This window comes from Chanos chanos, chromosome 13 (assembly GCF_902362185.1).
Source record: "Chanos chanos chromosome 13, fChaCha1.1, whole genome shotgun sequence".
NCBI classification, from domain to species: Eukaryota; Metazoa; Chordata; class Actinopteri; order Gonorynchiformes; family Chanidae; genus Chanos; species Chanos chanos.
The window spans coordinates 4,342,268-4,365,000 of record NC_044507.1 but is presented as its reverse complement, the minus strand read 5'-3'; the positions used below and the strand labels follow the sequence as shown (position 1 = coordinate 4,365,000).

At 40.8% G+C, this 22,733-nt stretch overlaps 1 protein-coding gene across 1 annotated transcript; it reads left to right on the top strand.

The window, feature by feature from the left end:
- Positions 1-283: 283 nt before the first annotated feature.
- Positions 284-21,246, top strand: LOC115826637 (mucin-2-like). Its single transcript, XM_030790517.1, has 27 exons — positions 284-359; positions 1,461-1,722; positions 2,295-2,409; positions 2,741-2,831; positions 2,977-3,101; positions 3,439-3,661; positions 6,153-6,278; positions 6,400-6,514; positions 7,152-7,290; positions 7,590-7,703; positions 8,784-8,850; positions 9,398-9,535; positions 9,996-10,160; positions 11,764-11,858; positions 12,121-12,247; positions 12,576-12,831; positions 13,041-13,096; positions 13,324-13,424; positions 13,821-13,972; positions 14,587-14,725; positions 15,913-16,017; positions 16,475-16,654; positions 17,387-17,626; positions 18,364-18,520; positions 18,944-19,072; positions 19,821-19,953; positions 21,042-21,246. The coding sequence occupies exons 1-27, from the start codon at positions 284-286 to the stop codon at positions 21,244-21,246; spliced, it is 3,831 nt and encodes a 1,276-aa protein (XP_030646377.1).
- Positions 21,247-22,733: the final 1,487 nt, after the last annotated feature.

Genomic DNA, 22,733 nt, shown 5'->3' with positions numbered 1-22,733 from the left:
ATATACAGACAGACAAATAGACACACAGACACACAGACACACACTATATGCTTTTCTGAAACTGACCTTTCTGTTTGTTAAGGTTTAATAAAGCATCCAGGCTGTGTGTGTGTGTGTGTGCGTGTGTGTGTGTGTGTTGCTTCCTGAATGGGTGGGGTAAATGTTGAGATTGAGTAAGAGGGATATAAGAGTCTGGGTGAGGAGGGTGTCACTAGAACTGAAGCTCTAACTGAGCGGTGCGTTCCTTCCCAGCCCTACCACTTACCCCTGCCCAGAGTGCGTGATGAAGTGGGCAACACCTTTGCTATTTGCGCTGGTCCTCGCACTAACCTGGGCTCTCCATGCAAACACCATGAGAGGTAAGACACCACCAAACCCCACCTGTTACCTAGAGTCAAAGGTGGCCTCATTACTAAACTGCAGATACCTGCTCCTGCAGCATTGCATTGGACTTCTTCTTAGTTTTGGAAGCTTAAATGTCTCAAATGCCTGTCGTAATATTTCCCACCTTTAAACCCTTTCACTCAATTTTAGAGAGACAACAACTTGCTGTTGGTTGTAGAAGGTCCAGGTTTTGACCTGAGATTTTCGAATCTGTCCTAATATCTACATGATCTGTCTCTGATGGACAATGACAGATCTGTGTTTGATTATGCTTTGAAGACATGCATCGCAAAATGGATCAAATGTGTTATAATTATTGTGTTAAAGGGGTAATAAATTGTGTACATGTACCCACTTGTCAAATTTCTGGGGATGCTTTTGTGCAGGAGGGCTGAATCTGGTGGACAGGAATAGGTATAGGAATTCGATGTGTTTGTTACCAACCTTAATTGTTTCTCTTTTCGTTATCTTATCAAATATGTAATTAGAGTTATCTCTAGGATTTGATGTAAGTAGTAGCTTTGACCTCTCTGTGTGTACTAAAACAAATATATGAATAATACTTAAATGATAAGGCCAGTGCCCAAATGCAAACTGCTTTTTGATGGTGTCAATAAAATTTGTCATATTACATTGGATTAGGTAACATGTTAATGAGCATGCTGGAGCCCTGAAAATGTCTTTTGCTTTGGTTGTTGAACATGATGTTCTTTACCATATACAATACCAAGTTTTCTTTTGTGAGGTTCAGTGTAAGGGTCCATCTGATTTCTGAACTGACCGTTTAGATCAGATGGAGGCTATGATAGACGTATCGTGTCAGGGTTAAAAATATCAGCTGATGAATTATGTGGCACAATAACACACACACACACACACACACACACAGGTACACTGCTTTATCTGTAAGGATGATTATGAGAATTAAAGTGATCATTTATAGATGATGGTAGAAATGTGGTTGTAAATGAGGAAAAGTAAGTAGTTATTTAAAAAAAAGAAAAAAAAAGAAAAGAAAAAAATTGGAAATATTAATTAGGTTTTGTTTTGCCTTATCATAATTTTCTCTGTCGCAGCTCGTAGCACAAACCATGTGAAAAGTATCTGTAGCACATGGGGTAACTGGCACTTCAAAACATTCGACGGAGACGTGTTTCAGTTCCCTGGCTCCTGTGAATATAACCTGGCCTCGGACTGCCAGGGTCCTGTTCCGGAATTCTCCATTCACGTGTGGAAGAGTAAGACCCTTGCAGGGCTTGAAATCCAAGAACTGATGGTCACCTTCGGTGGCACTATTGTTGAACTCAACAGGACTGCAGTTAAGGTCGACGGGAAACCGTAAGTAGTTACTACTATATTTAATGGTGCTGCATATATTACCAGTATGTACTCAAATTATACAAACTTTTGAAAAATATTACAAGAAGTTAAAAGAACTGCTAATGCCGTCTTTGGATACTCAATCTTTGTTGTTGTTGCTGTTGTTTCTATTATTATTATTGTTATTATTATTATTATTGTTGTTGTTGTTGTTGTTGTTGTTGTTGTTGTTATTATTATTATTTATTTGGAAATGATCAGTGTAATAATGGACACACAAATTTCTCACTCGTTTCATTTCTTAAATCGAATTATTTAAGAATCCTTATGTAGAATTCATACACTTTTAGGGAAAAGTTCAACAGGTTGTGTAGGCTTTCTGATAGGATCTACAAGCTGCATGTTCAAAAATTTGCTATCAGTATATCTTATCATTTGAGTAATATCCTAAGCGCAGAGGAGAATCGACCGTTTCTTGAACTTATCAAACTTTACCCCTTCCTTCCCATTCTTTCACTCTCTCCCTCTTCCCTCTCTCTCCTTCCCCCTCCTCCTTCTTTCTGTCGTTCCCTCTCTCTCTCACTCTCCAGGGTAACCCTGCCCTACCATGTCCTCTGGGTTCTGCTGGAAGAGAACTCCGTCTATATCAAAATCTACTCCAAACAGGGCATCACAGTTATGTGGAATAGAGACGATGCTGTTATGGTAGGGGCATTAAAATGCTTCATAGATTAGCCTCATGCTGTGTAATAGCGAATAAACCATAAACTGGAAACACAAAAAAATGTCAATATGGCAAGGTCGTAAATCAATATGAACAATGTGTGTGAATACTGTGTTTCAAAATGTATGTTGCTTTTGCTGAGTTCCCATGGAATACAGCCATCCGTTGCTGTCGTGGGTTAGCCTATTATATGCTAGCTTGCATTAACAAACTGTGATTCTAAACTAGAAAAGAATTTGAGTTAAACTGTCTTTCCTAAATTTGAAGCTGATTAAAAAAAAAAAAAGTTTGCTAACGTTTATATCGTTCTAGGTGGAGCTGGACTCCAAGTATGCCAACCGGACTTGTGGACTTTGTGGGGACTTTAACGGCCTTCAGATCTACAATGAGTTCATTCACGGATGTAAGTTACTGTCAGTGAAACATTACAGCACAATATTAATGTTCAATAACAGTGACCAGAAACGAGGGGCAAACTCATACCACATCTCTTAAGTTTTTGTCTGTCTGATGAAAACCTGATTTTTTTTTTTTATTTGTACCTGAAGACATGAAGATGAGTGCTATTGAATACGGTAACAAGCAGAAGATCCATAATCCATATTTGGAGTGTGAGGATCCAAACGAGGAAGATGACATAGGCTCACAACAACTCAGTTTATGTCAGGGCCACGTGAGTACAATGTTCTCTTAATCTTGGAAATATAACAAGCTAAAAGGTCAGAAATGACAGCAATCAGATTAATTATACAAAAATAGTGTAAAAAAAAAAAGGAGGTAACTGCAGAATAAAACAAGCAATTTTAAGCAAAGACAAACACCAGGGAGATTTCTTTACCAAACTAGACCTTCTTATATTTAATTAGAGAAAGAAATCAGACTGTTTGAGTTTAAACTCAATTAAGTCAGCCTGTTGTGTAGTCTTTGTGAATGTCGGATAAGATGGTTTGGCACAGTCACAGTGAGAGCTTTCATGGTGCTGAGTGTGTTTGTGTTTTGTCTCTGTGCAGCATGCCAGCTGTGCTGATCTTCTGCTCTCTGATGACTGGGCATCCTGCACAGCCATCCTGAACCCTGATCCCTACATACAAGCCTGTACCCTGGACAAATGCCGCTCTCCCCCTGGTGACACCTCGGACAACTCACTCATCTGTGCCACCCTGTCAGAATATTCTCGCCAGTGTTCCCACGCCGGCGGCACCCCACCCAACTGGAGAACGTCCACCTTCTGTGGTAAAGTATTATTAAAGTATTAAATTATTATTCTCCTATCTGGTCAAAAGAAACTCCATAAAGACAGACCACGGAGAGTGCATTTAAACCTAGCAGCCATTAGAGGTGGGAATCACCACAAAGGCAACGATACGATACTATCACGATATTTAGGCCACGATGCGATATTACTGTGATTCTTTTATGATACAGCAAGAGCAAGTATTGCCATTCGATTCTGTGATATGTTGCGATTTATTTCTCCCACATATTAAAATGCATTATAAGTGTAACCGTTAGGGCACTAGGACCTTGCTTGGTATACCCACGTGGGTGTTCTGCCGTTGGTTTATAGGTCATTGCGTCAGTTCAGCACAAATTTACGAACATACCTGTGGGTTTTGCCGTCCTGTTTAGATGGTGTGCTGGCTGGCGAGCTGGAATACGTTTTGACCCCAAACCACATGGCTTTTTCCAGGGTTGTGTTTAAGTTTGCCTCGCAAGAATAACTGCTGCAATGACAGCGTCCGGCCACTGTTTTTTCCCACCCACGTTGTATTATACTTCCTCCTGCTGTGTGGCTGATTGTATTGCGTGTGGACACAGTTTATGCATATTGAAAATACTGGTAGTTTCTTTAAATTCTTTGGTCCTAACACTGCTTGCTTGGACCAGAGCAGTGGATATAATATTCCTATAATAATAGTTTCTTCAAGTTCTTCGTCAGTGTTAACGATGCTTGGTCTGCCTTAGCAGTGGTGGTAGTGTTTGTAGTTGCAGCTGGTGCAATGCAGTTTAGTGTAGACTTTGTGATGCATTGTGATATTTATCCTATAGTGCGGTAAAGTGTATTATCAGCTGGCTAAAGTGGTGAATGTTGTAATGTATCTGTGGCTGGGGTAGAATGGAATAGGTTGGTCCACTTACATTTCAACATTTATGGGGCATTTACTGGCTTAGGAACTCACAGTGTGAGTGCTGGTTTATTTATTGCAGTGACTGTCAAGTTTATCCCTCTTATTTGTTTCTTATGGGTTTTTCTTTGCTTCTCCATTTTCCCTGGACTGGGTGTCACCTCATTTAGTACAATACTTTATTGGGGTAGGCCCTAACCTGCCTTTGGTCTGGTAGGCCCCTTGTTTTTGGTGTGTGGTGTTTAGGCCTTTTGCTTGTCTGTGCTGTGCTGTGTCATTGGCGATCCACATTTGAACTGGCCTTGTTTGCATAGGCTTACTGTGATGTGTAACAGCAGTTGATCAAATGACGTGTGTCTGATCATTGTTTTTAGTGCCTTGAATCTCTATTGTCCCTCTTTTTCTATCTGGTCAGTATTGCCCTGTTAAGTGGTGCTGTATCTATTTGACTGGCTGATACCAGTTCAGACAGGGTCCAACTGAAGAGTAATAATTGCCTGTTTTCAAGTGTGCATCTGAATTTATTTGGTGTGTTGTTTTGGCTACGTGTTTTGTGGCTGTGTTTGCTTTCTTTTCTTTTGTACATCTAAATTTTAGGTGTGCCCCGGCCAGGGGTAACTATTAGGCCTATCTTCTGTAATTGTGTCTAGCCCAGAGATATGGTTAAATAATCCTGCTGTTAGTCAGACTGAGTCATTGGTGAGCCTATCAAACAGGTGTGTGCTAACTGTAGAACAGTAATATAGTTTTTATTTAGTGAATTTCTACATATATTTTACCTTTTCTACTAATGTTTTTGCAAAATAAAAGTGAGAGATTTTTGGTATCTGAACCTCCTTGTTCTTTCATTTGAATGCCCTATATGTGGATATTTGGTTGCTGGTACTAATTGGGTCTCCCACCCTCATAATTAGGAGTGGCGTAGTCAGGCTCTGATTGCTAGGTGGCAATTACGCCCCCCTACTGGCTGAATAAGTCAGAAGCAAAACTACTACTAAGCTTACTATTTGCTGTATTCTGGAAGCTGGAATAAAGTCATGCTCTCGACTTGAAAGCAGACAGCACATTACATATAGGTGATTCTGACTTCCTTTCCAATTTCCGCTGTGACGCAAGAGAAGAACGAGGTCTTGCGACATCTTGTGGACCTCAGAAGCAATGTTATCAGAGTAGACTTATTAACCAAAGTAAAAGTATGTTAAATAAATTTTAAAAATGATCAAATAATATTAAATAAATAAATAGCGATACTTGGCACCACTGTATTGATATAACATCGTGACAAAAATATCGTGATACTACACTGTATTGATTTTTTCTCCCACCTCTGGCAGTCGTTCACAGTGGATGAATCAGTTCAACACCGCGTGAATTTTATTGATGAATCGTTAAACATTCAGGATTATGAATCTCAAAGTGAATTCTGTGTTGTGTAACATCATGTTTCAGTTCATTTTAAATGCCCTCAGCTTAGTCATTTCAGTTGGTTAGTCTTACATGTTCAAAGACTTCTTAAAGACAATGTAAATTTGCTGAAATCACCCATACAATGTGTTTAGCTGCAGTCTCAGTGCATCGTTTACCTCTGTGTCCCGCAGCGGTCCAGTGCCCTTACAACATGGTCCATTCCGAGAGTGGTTCCCCCTGTGTGGACACTTGCACATACACTGATACCAGCTCTCTGTGCCAGGAGCACAAGATGGATGGCTGCTTCTGCCCTGAAGGTCAGTCTTAAGTCCTATAAGATAAGATCATCTAACTGTCCACGCAGGCCTCACAAGCATAAAAAAAACTGCATTATAAGCAGACTCACGTTTTGGCTTGCATGTTTATCATCTTTCTCAGGAACCGTATTTGATGATATCTCTCTACGGGGCTGCATTCCTCAGACGGAGTGCCAGTGTAAGCATGACAGAGTCTACGACACTGGAGAGATTTTTCAAAACGCAGAGGAACAATGGTACACTAACACCACTCTTTACTACAGTGTTACTCTTCTGTCTTTCACTGTCCTTTGTGTGTGTGTGTGTGTGTGTGTGTACATGCATTTATTTGGAAGGGAGGAACTTATAACCATTCGTGTTCCCTCATTCTCTAAGTCAATACAACGTTAAATATGCGAATTACAAACAACAGCAAAATCATGCGCGTCACACATGCTTGTAATACAAACTACACAATACACAGTGCACTATGCAACCAAATATATAATAACAGACTGGGAGAGTGTTTCTGTGTGTCACACTGGCAATTTTGCTTCAGAGAGAAAGCTTGTCTGACACAGTAAAGTAATTTATTTAACACTTGTTGTTTGTTTGTGAAATATATTAATTCTACCTCAGCATGTGGTTATCATGAATCGGTAGAGTCTTCTCTTTTTTTTCTTTTTTCACCCCTTTTTTTCTTTTCTCTTTTCTTTTCTTTTTTTTCTCTTCTCTTCTCTTCTCTGAACCACAGAGAGTGAAGTTGTGTCAGTTCAACCTGCTTACTCAACACCTAAAGCTAACTGCAATTGTTATCTTGTTATACTCCTGTGAGGTGATGTTAATAGGTTGTGTTTGTTTTTGTGTGTGTGTGTGTGTGTGTGTGTCTTACAGTGTATGCTATCAGGGCAAATGGGAGTGTAACAGTTTGCCCAGCTCAGGGTTCTGTGCCCTGGAGGAGGGGTCACATTTCACAACGTATGATGGAAAAGAGTTCACTTTCCATGGAGAGTGTAACTATGTCATCTCCAAGGTTTGGAAATGGAACGACTATACATATCACACTCACACACACAGACACACACACCCACACATGTAATGCGCTCGTATTAAATACTTGTTATAATACACTTGTGAAGTGTTATTATATGAGCATGCATGTCCTCCTTTAGTACTTATTGCAAATAATAGTGCCAAATAGCTAAATAGTACAAATACTTTGCAGATAATATGTACGATGACAGCCATGTATATACCCATATTTCAGTTATATGTCATGTATTCTCTCTGTCTCTCTCTCTTCTCTCTCTGTCTATCTCCTTGTGCTTACAGGACTGTGCAGGATCAAAGTTTTCCATTCTGGGGCAGTTGATTCCCTGTAGCACTATAGAAACAGACACCTGTCTGAAGTCCATCATGTTGATTCTGAACAAAGATAAGACAAATGTGAGTTTCCCAAAACTGTGTCTCTGCCGTGTTTCTCTAAACTTCAGTGACCTGAGTCGTCCCTTTCTCAGCTGTGAGGAACTGGAGCTGTAAACCACTGTACATTTTTTGGTTGAGTGTCAAATGTATGCATTTTTGGCAATATACTATCGAAAAGTGAGTGTGTCGTCCTTACTTTATAGATGTACGGTAGAAAAAAATAGTAAGTGACAGAATTGCTGAACAAAATCAATCCAAAAAGTCCTCTTTTTACATTGTATCTACATGTAATTGAAAGAATTTCAACACCTGGCTATGTCTCCGATTGAGATTGGAATCAGTTGTGGTTGGTCTGTTTTACACAACTTACAGTAAATCAGCTGTTTCTCAATGTTCTGATCCGTTGAAAATGCTTTTCATTACCATTAACACAATTCCTGTTGTTTTCACAGAATATGTAGTCAATTAACACGTTCCTAAAATGCTTCAATTTTCTTTACATACAAGCTTACCCAATACCAAATATTATGGATCTTTCCTGTCTTATTTACAAATGCTTGCACATAGCATGCCAGAAATGAAAACCTAGTGTTCATAACCTTAAATATAGTATGAAGCCTGTACTCCTGCAACAACAGCAGCTCAGAAGCTATACTGAAACAGCTGATAAGCATTTTTGAATTGTATGCAGATACCTGTAGAACTGAAACATGAAAAGTAATGCAGTTTTTGTCATGGCATCAACTGTTAGTATTTTGAAAGTCATTGTGCAATGATTTTTTGCATTTTGAAATGTAGAGTTCATATTTAGCGAACGGAATGTGGTTTTGAGCAGAAAATGAACTATTTGGCTAATTGTGTGATGTAGGTGTGTGGCTGTGTTAAGAGTTTAGAAAAAGCATCCTAAGTATTGGTAAACGCTTGTTAGCGATTGTAAAAAAAACTGTAATGTTAGGGTCCAAAACAGTCAGATGTTGTGTTAATTGTGTTTAGAGTTTTGAAAGTGTGACTACAGATTGGACATAAGGATTTTAGCAACTGTAAAAAAAAATGTAAATGTTCTAATGACTATTAATGTATTTGTGTTGAATTCCTGTTCAGGTTTTAAGCATTAAAGCTGACGGGAGAGTGCGACACAACGCGGATGTCCAGCTGCCGTATAGCACGGGTCGGTACCACCACAGACGGCTCTCTCTGCAAAGCCACCGCTATCTGTTTAACGATACAGTGCATATATTCACAGATACAACGCATATATTCAGTATTTGCGCCAAAAACCTTCTTACAGAAGCTCTCACTTTCAATAAAAAAAAAAAATTCACACACCATCATGTATCCTTCTTACAAATCCAGCAGTGACGCAGCATACAGATTCCGTCAGGGACCAGCTGCACCTCGCAGAGCATGGGGTCCAGACTAAGACTTAGGGTTGGGATTGGGTTTACACGTTTAGGTAGATACTATTCGTACCAAAACGTGACAGAGAAACAAAAAATCACAAAGCACAAAGTCATTAACCTTGTCGTTAACATGACCTGGAACATGTTCAGTTAGTGTAACTGATGTAAAAACACAAAAGGACGTTACTTTACGGTTTGCAAATGGTTCTAGGTCTTTTGCATTCTTTGGGTTTTCATTTTGCGTTGATGGACGGAGATCTATGATCAGCTGGTTTAAAGTTGAAGTTGAATGTTTTTGTTTCGTCCTCTCTTTAGCGAACCTGACGGTGTTCAGGCCTTCTACCTTTTACATCATGGTGCAGACCAACTTTGGGTTGCACATTAAAGTTCAGCTTGTGCCTTTAATGCAGCTCTACATCACCCTGGATCACAGCTATCAGAACAGGACATGCGGTGAGCATCCTGCCTGGTCTCAACCACAGTGCATTTTTACTGCACCGCCGAAATGGCAGTTGTTAAAACTACATAGAATAGAATAGAATAGAATAGAATAGAATAGAATAGAATAGAATAGAACAGAACAGAATAGAATGTGGTCTACTTTACAATATGGCATGAGTATGCATAATACAGTCACTTAAGCAAATATTAAACTATTACCTTTCAGTTATTCTGTCAGTGTCAAAGACCACAAACAGAAAAGAATGATTTATTGATCTGTGGACATCGATCAGTAGGATATGACCCAGTATTCTGTGTGTGTGTGTCCATGTGTGCCTGTGTGTGTGTGTGTGTGTGTGTGTGTGTGTGTGTGTGTGTGTGTGTGTGTGTGCCTGCGTATGTGTGCGTGCGCGTCTGTGCGTGTGTGTACCTGTGTGTGTGTACCTGTGTGTCTGTTTGTGTATCTGCACAGGTCTGTGTGGCAACTTTAACAATGTTCTGAAGGATGAACTGAAGAGTCCTCAGGGTCTGGTGGAAGGGACAGCTGCATCCTTTGCGAACTCGTGGAAGACCCAGACCACCTGCCCAGACAGGACCGAGCGGCTGGATGACCCCTGCTCCTACAGCGTGGTTAACGGTGAGTCCACTGATATCAGCCGTGGAGAGACTGGCTGGATCCCTCTTCATATTATATGTCATTAATTGTTACTGTCATTGTAATTAACTGCATGTAACCCCCCCCCCCCCCTCCCCCCCGTAATTAAAACCGGCCAATGCTGCAATTTTTCCGCAGTAGGCTGCAAAACCCCCCAAAAATTCCCGTTTCGTTATTGATGGCAAATTCGTGAATAATTGAATCCGCGAAAGTCAAACCCGTGAATGTGGAGGGCCAACTGTATTTATAATGTGGAGGGCCAACTGTACTTATAATGTGGAGGGCCAACTGTATTTATTCATGACATTATCAATTTAGTGTTACTTGTGTTGATGTACTGCATCCGCTTAGGGAAGTGTTATTAACTGGGACCTTGTATAGTTTTCATTCTTCTCTCTCTTTCTCTCTCTCTCTCTCTCTTTTTTTTTTTTTTCTTTTCCTCCTTATCACCTGCTACTCCCTCTTACACTGTATTGTAGTCCCTCTTGCTCTGGCCTGTGGGGCTTGTTTGTTGTGAACTATCTATTGGGTTTGTCTTCAGAGAGAGATCTCAGATCTGATGTCTTCTTCTTCACCAAGATAAAAGCAACAACAATACTACTGCTTCTACCACTCCTTCTTTTAACCTCTATGACCTCTATTAATAACAATAATTCATTGTTGGAATAATGTAATAATACTCAGCATATCAGAAACTCACAACATATGTTGGAAAAGAGTTCACTTTGCAGGGAGAGTGTAACTATGTCATCTCCAAGATTTGGAGATTGAACAACTATAGCTATCAATCTCTATCACGCACACACACACACACACACACACACACACACACACACACACACACACACACACACACACACAATACAATTCAATTAATTTGCTGATAGCATGCACCATAACAGCCATGTATATACCCATATATAAGTAACATTACTACTACTACTACTACTGTTACTTCTGCTACCTCTGTTAATAACAATATTTCATTGTTGGAATAGTGCAATAATATTCACTGTGTCTGAAACTTGCAGCCTATGACAGAGTGCTTACACAGGCAGGGCTTAGGTAAACATGGTATGATTTGTGACATTTTGCTCTGTTGTATTTCTTGTGTGTGTGGAGTACGTTTCCCATGCTTTAAGGTACACAGTCACAACTGGTATGTACACAGTGCAATGAAATTAAGTCAATTCAAAAGCACGGAACAAAAAAAAACACACAAAGTTTAGTGAACACGCGGAAATTAAAGCCTCAAACTGCAAGCACTACCATGGTTCACTGAAGCCCACAGTGATACTGCACTGGGATCAGTTACTCTTTTTGCTTGTCTGTTTGTTTTGAAGTGTGAGCGATGGTTTCAGATAGTAGTAGTGACTTACACTATCATAGTATTATGAAGTGCCATGATGTAATAAAAGATGCATGAATGAATGATTCATGCTTTTTGTTACATTGTGTCCATCATGCAAATAACAGGGGGGGAGTGAATTAAATACATTTTTCAATACTCAAATTACCAGATGTTGTTTGAATAACAAAAGCTGCTTTGTCACCACAATAAGCCCTGGGTGTCCTGCTCTTTCAGAGAACTACGCTGAACACTGGTGTTCCAACCTGAAGAGTAAAGAAAGTCCTTTTTCAAAATGCCACTCCACCGTCAGCCCAGATAACTATTACAAGGTAATGCATCAACGTATCATCATTCAGCTATTCTATAGGCAGTTTCTTATTCATGCCAATTATCTTAATTGTATAAGTTTCATGGTATTTTGGTGCAAAACCTTGAGTTGATAGGCCTGAAATTTTTCACCGGACACCGAATCCCTGTCATGATGAGACACGACAAATTTACGAATCGTTTTTAATAAATATGAAGGCTTGGTGTTTTACGCTCACTGTTGATTCAGTGTTGTTTGTTTTGTTTTGTTTCTTTTTCTTTCAGAGGTGTAAATACGCCAGCTGTAACTGTGACAGGAGTGAAGACTGTCTCTGTGCCGTTTTCTCCTCTTACGTCAGAGCTTGTGCATCTAAAGGCATCTTCCTCCAAGGCTGGAGAAGCCTGGTTTGCGGTAAGATGTTTGTGGCCTGTTTAAATTCTGTGCGTGCGTCCGTGTGCGCGGGTGTGCATATGTGTGGGTCTGTTTAAGTCCCGATTACTGCAGGAATTTACATGACTCAGACTCTGATACCAATCAGTGCCCCTCTGCTTGACCCTCTGTTAACTGGGTTGAGTGCACAGTCAAGCTTTTCAAAGTTCCACCCCAGTCCAACGACCAAAACCAATCAGCGTGTGCTTTTTTTTTGTGTGTGTGTCATTCATAGACATTCTGCACAGGTAGAACAGAGATTCATATTCTGTTGTATCTTGTCTCTGTCTGTTGTGTTTTAACATATCAGAGAAGTACACCGAGCAGTGTCCAGTCTCTCAGGTCTTCTCTTACAAGCTACAGCAATGCCAGAGCACGTGCCAGTCCCTCAGCTCCGAACGTCAGGTCTGCAGTACAGACTTTGTGCCCGTGGATGGCTGCTCGTGCCCTGAGGGCCAGTACCAGGACGAACATGGCATGTGTGTGCCAGTGGAACAATGCTCCTGTTACCACGACGGGGAATACATCAAACCTGGCAAATCCATTTACATCAAAGACCAGCACTGGTAGGTGAAACAGGCAGAAAACAGAAAAAAAGGAAAAATAATCCTGGAGAAGAAAACATAATATTTTTGTTGAAGGACACCCCCCCCCCAAAAAATAAATAAATAAATAAATAAATAAATAAATAATTAAAAGACAGTACATATGTGATTCACCCGTGTGTAATGATGTCTCTGTCTGCTGCTGCTGACGTTACTGTCTTCTTCCTCAGCGTGTGTTCTAATGGGAAACTCAGCTGTCAATCACGGTTTACCCGTATTCCCTTAGGTAAGTCATATGTTAGGTAAGTTAGTTGTAAGTGGTAAGTGAAGTCTGCCTTAGGGGGTATGTACAGTAAGTGTGATGATGTTCAAAGCACTACTGAGATACTGGATACATCAGTATGTGAAAGGATAAGACTTGAACATGTGTGTATCTGTGTGTGTATCTGTGTGTGTGTGTGTGTGTGTGTGTGTGTGCGCGTATGTGTGTGCGCGTATGTGTGTTTTCTACAGCCTGTCCTGATCCCAAAGTCTACTTTAACTGCAGCACTGCGAACCCTGATGAGTATGGAGTAGCCTGTGCCAGGAGTTGTCTGTCTCTGGAGCAGGATTGTGTGAGTAGAGTGTCTCTAACTGTCCTGTTCTTTTATTTATCCTTGTGTTGTCTATCTCTCTATCCTTCTCAATACTAAATTAGCATGCTTTGTTGGTGTGACTGTACAATATTGCCAAGGCAGCTTATTCTCATAACAATGCCTGTTAATAGTGAACTAAGGGTGAACGCAGTAACTTCTCTCTCTCTCTCTGTGTACATTACACACACACACACACACACACACACACACACACACACACACACACACACACACAGAGAACAGTGTATTAGAGGCCTTTAGCCTTTATTACTACAAAGAACTAATCAGCACCTCTCCTTGTGTCTACCACTCCCTCCAACTCCTGCTCTCCATCTCTTGCTTGCTCTTCTCACACCCCCCCCTCCTCTGTCTCAGGTTGCCATGGAGTGTGAGTCTGGATGTATGTGCCCATCCGGTCTGTTGGATGACGGCCGTGGCAACTGTGTTAAAGATTATGAATGCCCGTGCCAACACAACGGGCATTTCTATGCTGCAGGCTCTCGCATATCCATCAAATGCAACACATGGTACATTCATAATATCCCAGTATTCCACTGTCCTACTGTGACTCTGCGTCTCTGTCAGACTTATCCTTCCCTCTCTCAGACATATGCTTTAAAATGATTGATCAGGTGTAAGGAATAAAAGTGCAACACAAAAAGAATATGTCATTAAGTTAAAGGTCAAATGTGTCGTGTATGACACGATACCATTCTGCCAATTGGCCCATAAGATTATGTATCACACTGCAGAGCGGTTCTGTTTGCATATGATGGATGTATTAGGAATCAAGGCCCTTTTAAACGCCTAAATCATGTATAATTCATATCATGAATGATATGTAAAGTAGCATTAATGATACATCGATGCAAAAGAGAACACTCATGATGGAAGAAATCAAAGAAAATAATGTGTGTGTGTGTGTGTGTGTGTGTGTTTGTGTGTGTGTGTGTGCGTGCGTGCGTGCGTGTGTGTGTGTGTGCGTGTGTGTGTGTGTGTGTTTGTGTGTGCGTGTGTGTTTGTGTGTGTGTGTTTGTGTGTGTTTGTGTGTGTGTGTGTTTGTGTGTGTGCGTGCGTGCGTGTGTGTGTGTGTGTGTGTGTTTGTGTGTGTGTTTGTGTGTGTGCGTGTATTCTTATTCAGCAATTGTAAAATGGGAAAGTGGGAGTGTACAGGGAACGTCTGTCCAGGGACCTGCACCATCTATGGCAGTGGACATTACAACACTTTCGATGATCAGAGATTTGGCTTCAGTGGGAGTTGTAACTATGTGGCGGCCCAGGTAATTCCACACAAAGACACTACAGTTTTAATATTATCTAAACCTTTGGGAATGTCTGACTGTGGAGCTAGTGGGTCCTTTTTTTCCACCTCCCGTCAAAGCAGGGACTGTCAGTACAATGCTTAGCAACTTTGTGACCAAAAAAATGGAATGGGACAGACTTCCGATCTGATTCTCGAAACGCTGATAAGCTGCTGATTGACAAGTTTTAACAACTGGAATCAGGCTTTAGTGGCCAAGTATTGTTAACACACACAAGGAATTTGGTTCTGGCTGTTGGTGTCTCTCTAGTACTACAGGCAGTATACAGACAATGTACCTGTTATGTACAGACCAGAGTACACAATATACAAGCAATACACAGACTATAAGAGACAGCAATATACATTTACATATATACATATGCAAGTATGCGTGGAAGTGCAAAGAACCACAGTGATGTGCGTAACATATGTGTGGCAGTGCAAACAACAGTAATGTGCATTAAGTAACACTATGCACATGAACAACAGTAATATGGATATGTATGTATGTAGTGCAAACAAAACAACACAAAGCAAGACAAAACAAAAGAAGACAAAACAAAACAAGACAAAACAGAAGTCATGTGCATCATGTATGGGAATGGGAAATGGAGGTATGATTATTGTACAGTACGGTAATTGTAGGTAATTGCAGGTAATTGTAGGTAATTGTAGGTAATTGTAGATGTGTCCAGGGTGTAATAGCAGTCTGTAGAACAGGAGTAGTGATGCATAGCAGAAGATACTGCTGGTCAGTTGTTCATGAGGGTGATGGCATGGGAGAGGAAACTGCTCCTGTGTCTGGTAGTCTTGGTACACAGGGTTCTGCAGCGCCTCCTGGAGGGGAAGGGTTGAAAGAGGTCATGTCCCGGGTGTGAGCAATCTGTAATGATTTTCCCTGCCCGTTTTTAACACAGAACTAACAGACGCAGTATCTCTCATTTCCCACCCCTGAACAGACTCGCTGTGTGAAGAGAATAATTCAGCTCTGGCCTTATACATGCTGATATTTCAGTGATAAATCTACACGCATACATATATTTAATGGTGCACAGTTCCAGCTCTGGCAGAGGCTCCCATGTTGTTTCCTCCTTTTTTTCTTTTTTCTTTTTTTTAAATGAAAATAAAACAACTCGTTTGTTGTTTTTTTTTTTCCTGTTGCAGGACACGTGTGGAAACAAGACAGGTTCTTTCCGGGTGATTACTGAGAACGTACCATGTGGAATGACAGGAGCAACATGTTCCAAATACGTCAGGATTATTTTAGGGGTGAGGGCTGTATTTGCTGTCATGTCATACACGTCCTCTGGCTATTGGTTCAGCTATTGGTTCACTTTATGTTAATAAGCCAATGTGGAGCACAGGTTCACTCCTGTTCTACTGTGTGGTTGTTCCCATGCTTTCATATAATATATGACATTGCTAAGATTTGTATATTGACAAATTGGCATTTTGAGGTTTCATTTTTAAGCATTCTTTATTTGATTATATTAATAAAAAGACAACAGACATCTTTTTGTGAGCATGTATGACTTTGAGACATTTATATCAGTACTGTATTAATGAGATGTTTTGCTAAACTCTCTCACTCTCTCTCTCTCTCTCTCTCTCTCTCTCTCACTCTCTCTCTCACTCTCTCTCTCTCTCTCTCTCATACATGTGCGCACATGTGACAAACACATATCTCCACTTGCATGTCCATATGCAATAGACACAACCTGAGCAGAGAACGGAGCTTCGTTTGGCAGATGGACGAGTGGAACAAGAGAATCTTGAGCAAGGTGCTCTCATCCCATACAGAGTGCGGACTGTGGGACTGTACATGAGCATCGAGGCTGACATTGGTCTGACTGTTCTGTGGGACCGCAAAACCGCTGTTCACATCATCCTCCAGCCACAGTACATGGTGAGTGCAAATAGAGCTGCTCTCATCTTCCACACATCCTGACATGGACAGGGTCTTCACAAACAGGGAACACACACACACACACACACACACACACACACACGAAAAAAAGTTCATCAACCTTTCCCTGACACAAGATAACTATATGGACTGTGAGAGGAAGAACGGTAAAACGTATATGTGTCCATTCAGCTCATTGTAAATCATTTCTGCATTCCGTTCATCATTGAGTTGGATTTTGGTGTGTTCACTCAGATCAAGTATTTGTTCATAATTGTTCAGAGTAAACAGTTTTCATCCTCTACATCTCTAGAGTTGCACTGTTACCATTATGTTCTCTTTACCACTTAATTTTGTGATGCTTTAGGCTGAAAGGTGCACGATAGCTTATATTATGGAGCTATAGACCCACTTGTATCTGTCTGTAGTTCACTATCTTACTTTCTTTTAGCTTTTCTTACATTTGTGTCTGGTCTAATACTGAATTTAGTGGTGGCACTTATGCCACAGACAATTTCTTAATGGTTACACGCTTGGTTTGTATTCTGTCTGTCTTGGAGGTCATTTTGAATAAAAGTGTCTGTTAAATGAATAAAATGTAAAATGTAACTATAGATGTAAATGAATAGCCCTGTGTTCTGTTATTTATAATTATGATTGTTCACATGTACGTGACTTTGAAAAATGGTCTTTCGCTGGTGACTGTGTATGCATGACTGACCGTCTGCGCAGGGTGAGGTCTGCGGACTATGCGGCAATTTCAATGGGAACGGCAAAGATGACTTTACCACTCCAGCCCATCTGCTGGTCACCGACGTCCTGGAGTTTGCCAACAGCTGGAAAGACAGCAGTGGCTGTCCCAACATGAGGATGGTGGTTGATCCATGTAGTCAGAACCCAAATCGCCTGACCTGGGCTAAGATGCAATGCAGTATCATCACAGGAAAGACTTTCCAGGACTGTCACAGTATGGTACTGTACAGAGCTTATTGTATTTTTTTGTGACAGAGTATCAAAATAATATAATGTATTTGACACACTTGTCAGATTTTATTATATATGTATTATTACAGTTGTCGTTGTTGTTGCTCTTTTTATATTATTCTTTGCTTTAATGGCAATAGTAGTTTTTGTGGTATATTTATATTAAAATTCATCAAGGGTAAAATGAATAATTCACGAGCAGTACATTTTTTAAAATGACAAAGTGCAATTTAGCAGATGACTAAAAGCTCCACTAACAGATACACAGAGTGGCTGTTTTGGATTTCCACGTGCTGTATGTATGAAAGAGACCGGTTAGTTTGTGACAGCATCATGTAATCTGACTCTGCTACAGCACTGGTACAACAATGGTAGCTAAAGCTTTTGCGAACATGCGTAATTCACTCAACCAACAGCTGAGTGCAACAGGAATCGTCGACACTAGCCTCAAACTGTCAGCCATGAGGTTTGGAATCAGAAACCCTAGTGAACTATGTGAGCTAGAGTTTAAAAATGGATAGTGTGACTACCAACACATTTCTTGAGGTGCACAGAGAGAGGTTTACCTGATGCTGCCCTCGACAAGATCAGTTCAGCTACATAAGCAGTTCACAGCCTTTCAGAGTTCCAGTAAATGCCTAAAAAGTGATAACTTGGAGTGTCTTATCTTCCAAAAGAATAGAGAAAGAAAGAATTGTTTTTTTTTATTATTTGTGTGCACACAGGTTGACCCAGCGCCTTACTATGACAACTGTGTGACAGATTCATGTGCTTGTGATAGTGGTGGAGACTGTGAGTGTTTCTGTACAGCTGTGGCAGCCTATGCCCAAGCTTGTAATGATGCTGGTGTGTGCGTTGCCTGGAGAACCCCTGAAATCTGCCGTGAGTGCTCTCAGATTTTCTCCAGTTTTTCAGCTTGTAAAAGCATTTATAATTTTAGTCCAAGACTCTTAATGCTTACCCCCCCCCCCCACCCCCATGAAAGATTAATGTCATGCTAACTATCATTATCAGGTGTGTGTGTGTGCGTGTGCGTGTGCGTGTGCGTGTGCGTGCGTGTATATATATATATAATTTATTTATTTATTTTAATTGTTCATTTTGGACATATTTCGCAAGAAATGAACATAACACTTATATATTTGAAATTTAACAAAAATAAACAGTTTTAATTTCTGGGCAGGTACACACTGTCAGTTTTATGTTACACCAGCAGTTCACTGCTCCTGATCATGTCGGGGGGAGGGGGGGGGGGTACAAACGGGATATTTTTTTTTAAGTCTATTCTTTGTTTTCTCTCTGCAGCGGTCTATTGTGATTACTATAATGAACAGTTTGAATGCATCTGGCACTACAGTCCATGTCATACACCCTGCTACAAAACATGCTATTATCCTGAGGGTGTTTGCACAAGCCCTATTCCCAACCTGGAAGGTATGTTTTTGGTTTTTTTCATCACTTTCTTTCATTTTTTTAAAAATGTTTTGTAACAACAAATGGTCTTTCAATCTAACAACGCATCGGTCCAGCTTAAAAAATGGTATTTCAGCATAATACAATTACATCACAATTAACAACAATGCCCTTTGAACCTTATGAATATTTTAAAACTTTTGAAGGTGTAGAGTGCACATGAATTGCACTACTGACTTTTTCAACACAACTAAAAGTATATTTTAACTAGCACATGTTTTTAGATTGTATTGAAGAGTTCTTGATTACTCTGTATATTTGATGCATATTCTAATAAATGTTTTATGTACTATTAAAAATTAATATACCATCATCTTGCTCATGTAAACTAGAAGTATAGACAAAGTGCTATTCATTACCGGTTGTATTAGAAAATCACACTCAAAAGACCCCATAACCAAGGGATAGTTGTAGTGGGTACTCTCCATGACACTCCCAACAAATATGCTCAGGCCTTTGTATACATTATACTCCCATGGCGATGCTTGTAAGCCAAATATGTGAAAATTTGCAATACATATATATATATATATATATATATATATATATATATATATATATATATATATATATATATATATTTATTTATTTATGTATTGCAAATTTATAGATAGATAGATAGATAGATAGATAGATAGATAGATAGATAGATAGATAGATAGAATGGAATTGAAAGTAAGAGGGATCTGTTCCACAGGTTGTTACCCAGTATGTCCGGAGGACAAACCTATATTTGATGAGAGGAACAACATTTGTGTGGAAAAGTGCGAAGGATGCTACCATAATGGCACCTGGTATGAGCCCGGAGATGAAATTCCGACCGACGAGTTGTGCCAAAAATGGTAGGGTGCTTCACGTTGAAATCACCATTATCCATACATCTTAACATCCATCTTATTCACATTGTTTTTGTCATTTATTAACAAATATATCATGAATGTTAAAAACATCTGTCTCTCAGCATCTGCAATCAAACTGGAGAATTGGAATGCACAACGATTCCTGGTAAGTTATGGGATTTGACTGTGGAAGCAGCTTCACATTATTTTGTGTTTTTCATACAATGGCAAAAAGAGTCACACAAAATGTTCTGCGGTCTTTTAAAAAGGGTGCCCAACATCTCCGCCAACGACAGTATCGCCAGAAACACAAACAACTGGAACACAAACCATATCTTACAGTACATCAGAAAACCCTGTGACATATGAAACTACATCTATACACACATCCACATCACTGGTTTCCTCACTCTTAACTACAACTACACCCATTGTGACACAAGAAACCACATCAGAAGTAAGGTCAACGACAGAAATTGCAACAACACTGGAAGGAACAACGAAACTACCCACTGCAGAGACAACCACCAAATATACCGTGACGTCACCCTTTACAGAACGGACACTCACAACATCAGAACATACAACAACAATGATATCAACAGCATCACCTGTTACGTCTATGTTTGCATCTATACCATCATCAACAAAACAGTCGACGCCTACCCCATCAACAACAACCGAGTCATATACAACAACTGAAAGCAGTCCTACAACCACCGGCCATACTGCAGGGACAACCACCGTATCAACAGCAACACCAACAATTACGGAGAAGACTAGTACAGTGACAGAACATTCTACTACACAAGGGGTATCAACAGCTGGCAGTACTACATCCTCAGCCATAACAGCAACAACAACAACAAGGTCCACTCCAACTCCAACAGCTGAAATCAGCACAGCAAGCCAATATTCCACTGTACAGACAAGCACCGAATCGACAGTGACATCACCCTTTACAGAACAGACGCTCACAACATCAGAACATACAGCGACAACAGGTCCATCAACGGCATCGCCTGGTCCTTCTACATCCTCATCTGCACCAACAACGACAACACGGTCGACGCCTACCCCATCAACAACAGGTGGAATATCAACACCATCGGAAATCAGTTCAACACAATATTTCACGACGACACTTGGAACTGCTTCTTCCACTTTCTCAATAGTAACAGCAAGTACACCTTCAACAACCCGGTTTACAAGTCAGCCACAGATAATTGTTTCAAGTACAGCAGCAACTCCATCAATATCAACAATTTCTACAAGAACAACGACACCAGTGACTGAAATTTCTACAACACATCAATCACGAACAACACCCAGCAGCTCTACAACATCCTCCATAACAACTCAAGAAACAACACAGACAGGCTATTCTACAACACGAGGGCCATCAACAGCAACAGCTGGCAGAACATCATCCTCAGCCATAACAGCAACAACAACAAGGTCCACTCCAACCCCATCAACAACAGCGGGGCCATCCATAACAACTGAAAGCAGTCCTACGACAACAAGCCATACTGCAGGGACAACTACCGTATCAACAGCAACGCCAACAATTACGGAGAAGACTAGTACAGTGACAGAACATTCTACTACCCCAGGTGTATCAACAGCTGGCAGTACTACATCCTCAGCCATAACAGCAACAACAACAACAAGGTCCACTCCAACTCCAGGAACAACAGTTGAAATCAGTACAGGAAGCGAATATTCGACTGTAGAGACAACCACCAAATCGACAGTTACATCACCCTTTACAGAACAGACGCTCACAACATCAGAACATACAGCGACAACAGGTCCATCAACGGCATCCTCTGGTCCTTCTACATCCTCATCTGCACCAACAACAACAACACAGTCGACGCCTACCCCATCAACAACAGCCGCGTCATATACAACAACTGAAAGCAGTCCTACAACCACCGGCCATACTGCAGGGACAACTACCGTATCAACAGCAACACCAACAATTACGGAGAAGACTAGTACAGTGACAGAACATTCTACTACCCCAGGGGAATCAACATCAACAGCTGGCAGTACTACATCCTCAGCCATTACAGCAACAACAACAACAAGGTCCACTCCAACTCCAACAGCTGAAATCAGCACAGCAAGCCAATATTCCACTGTACAGACAAGCACCGAATCGACAGTGACATCACCCTTTACAGAACAGACGCTCACAACATCAGAACATACAGCGACAACAGGTCCATCAACGGCATCGCCTGGTCCTTCTACATCCTCATCTGCACCAACAACGACAACACGGTCGACGCCTACCCCATCAACAACAGCCATGTCATATAGAACTACTGAAAGCAGTCCTACAGCCACGGGCCATACTGCAGGGACAACCACCGCATCAACAGCAACACCAACAATTACGGAGAAGACTAGTACAGTGACAGAACATTCTACTACCCCAGGGGAATCAACATCAACAGCTGGCAGTACTACATCCTCAGCCATAACAGCAACAACAACAAGGTCCACTCCAACTCCAACAGCTGAAATCAGCACAGCAAGCAAATATTCCACTGTGCAGACAACCACCGAATCGACAGTGACATCACCCTTTACAGAAGAGGTGCTCAACACATCAAAACATACAACGACAAGAGGTCCATCAACGGCATCGCCTGGTCCTTCTACATCCTCATCTGCACCAACAACAACAACACGGTCGACGCCTACCCCATCAACAACAGCCGCGTCATATACAACAACTGAAAGCAGTCCTACAACCACCGGCCATACCG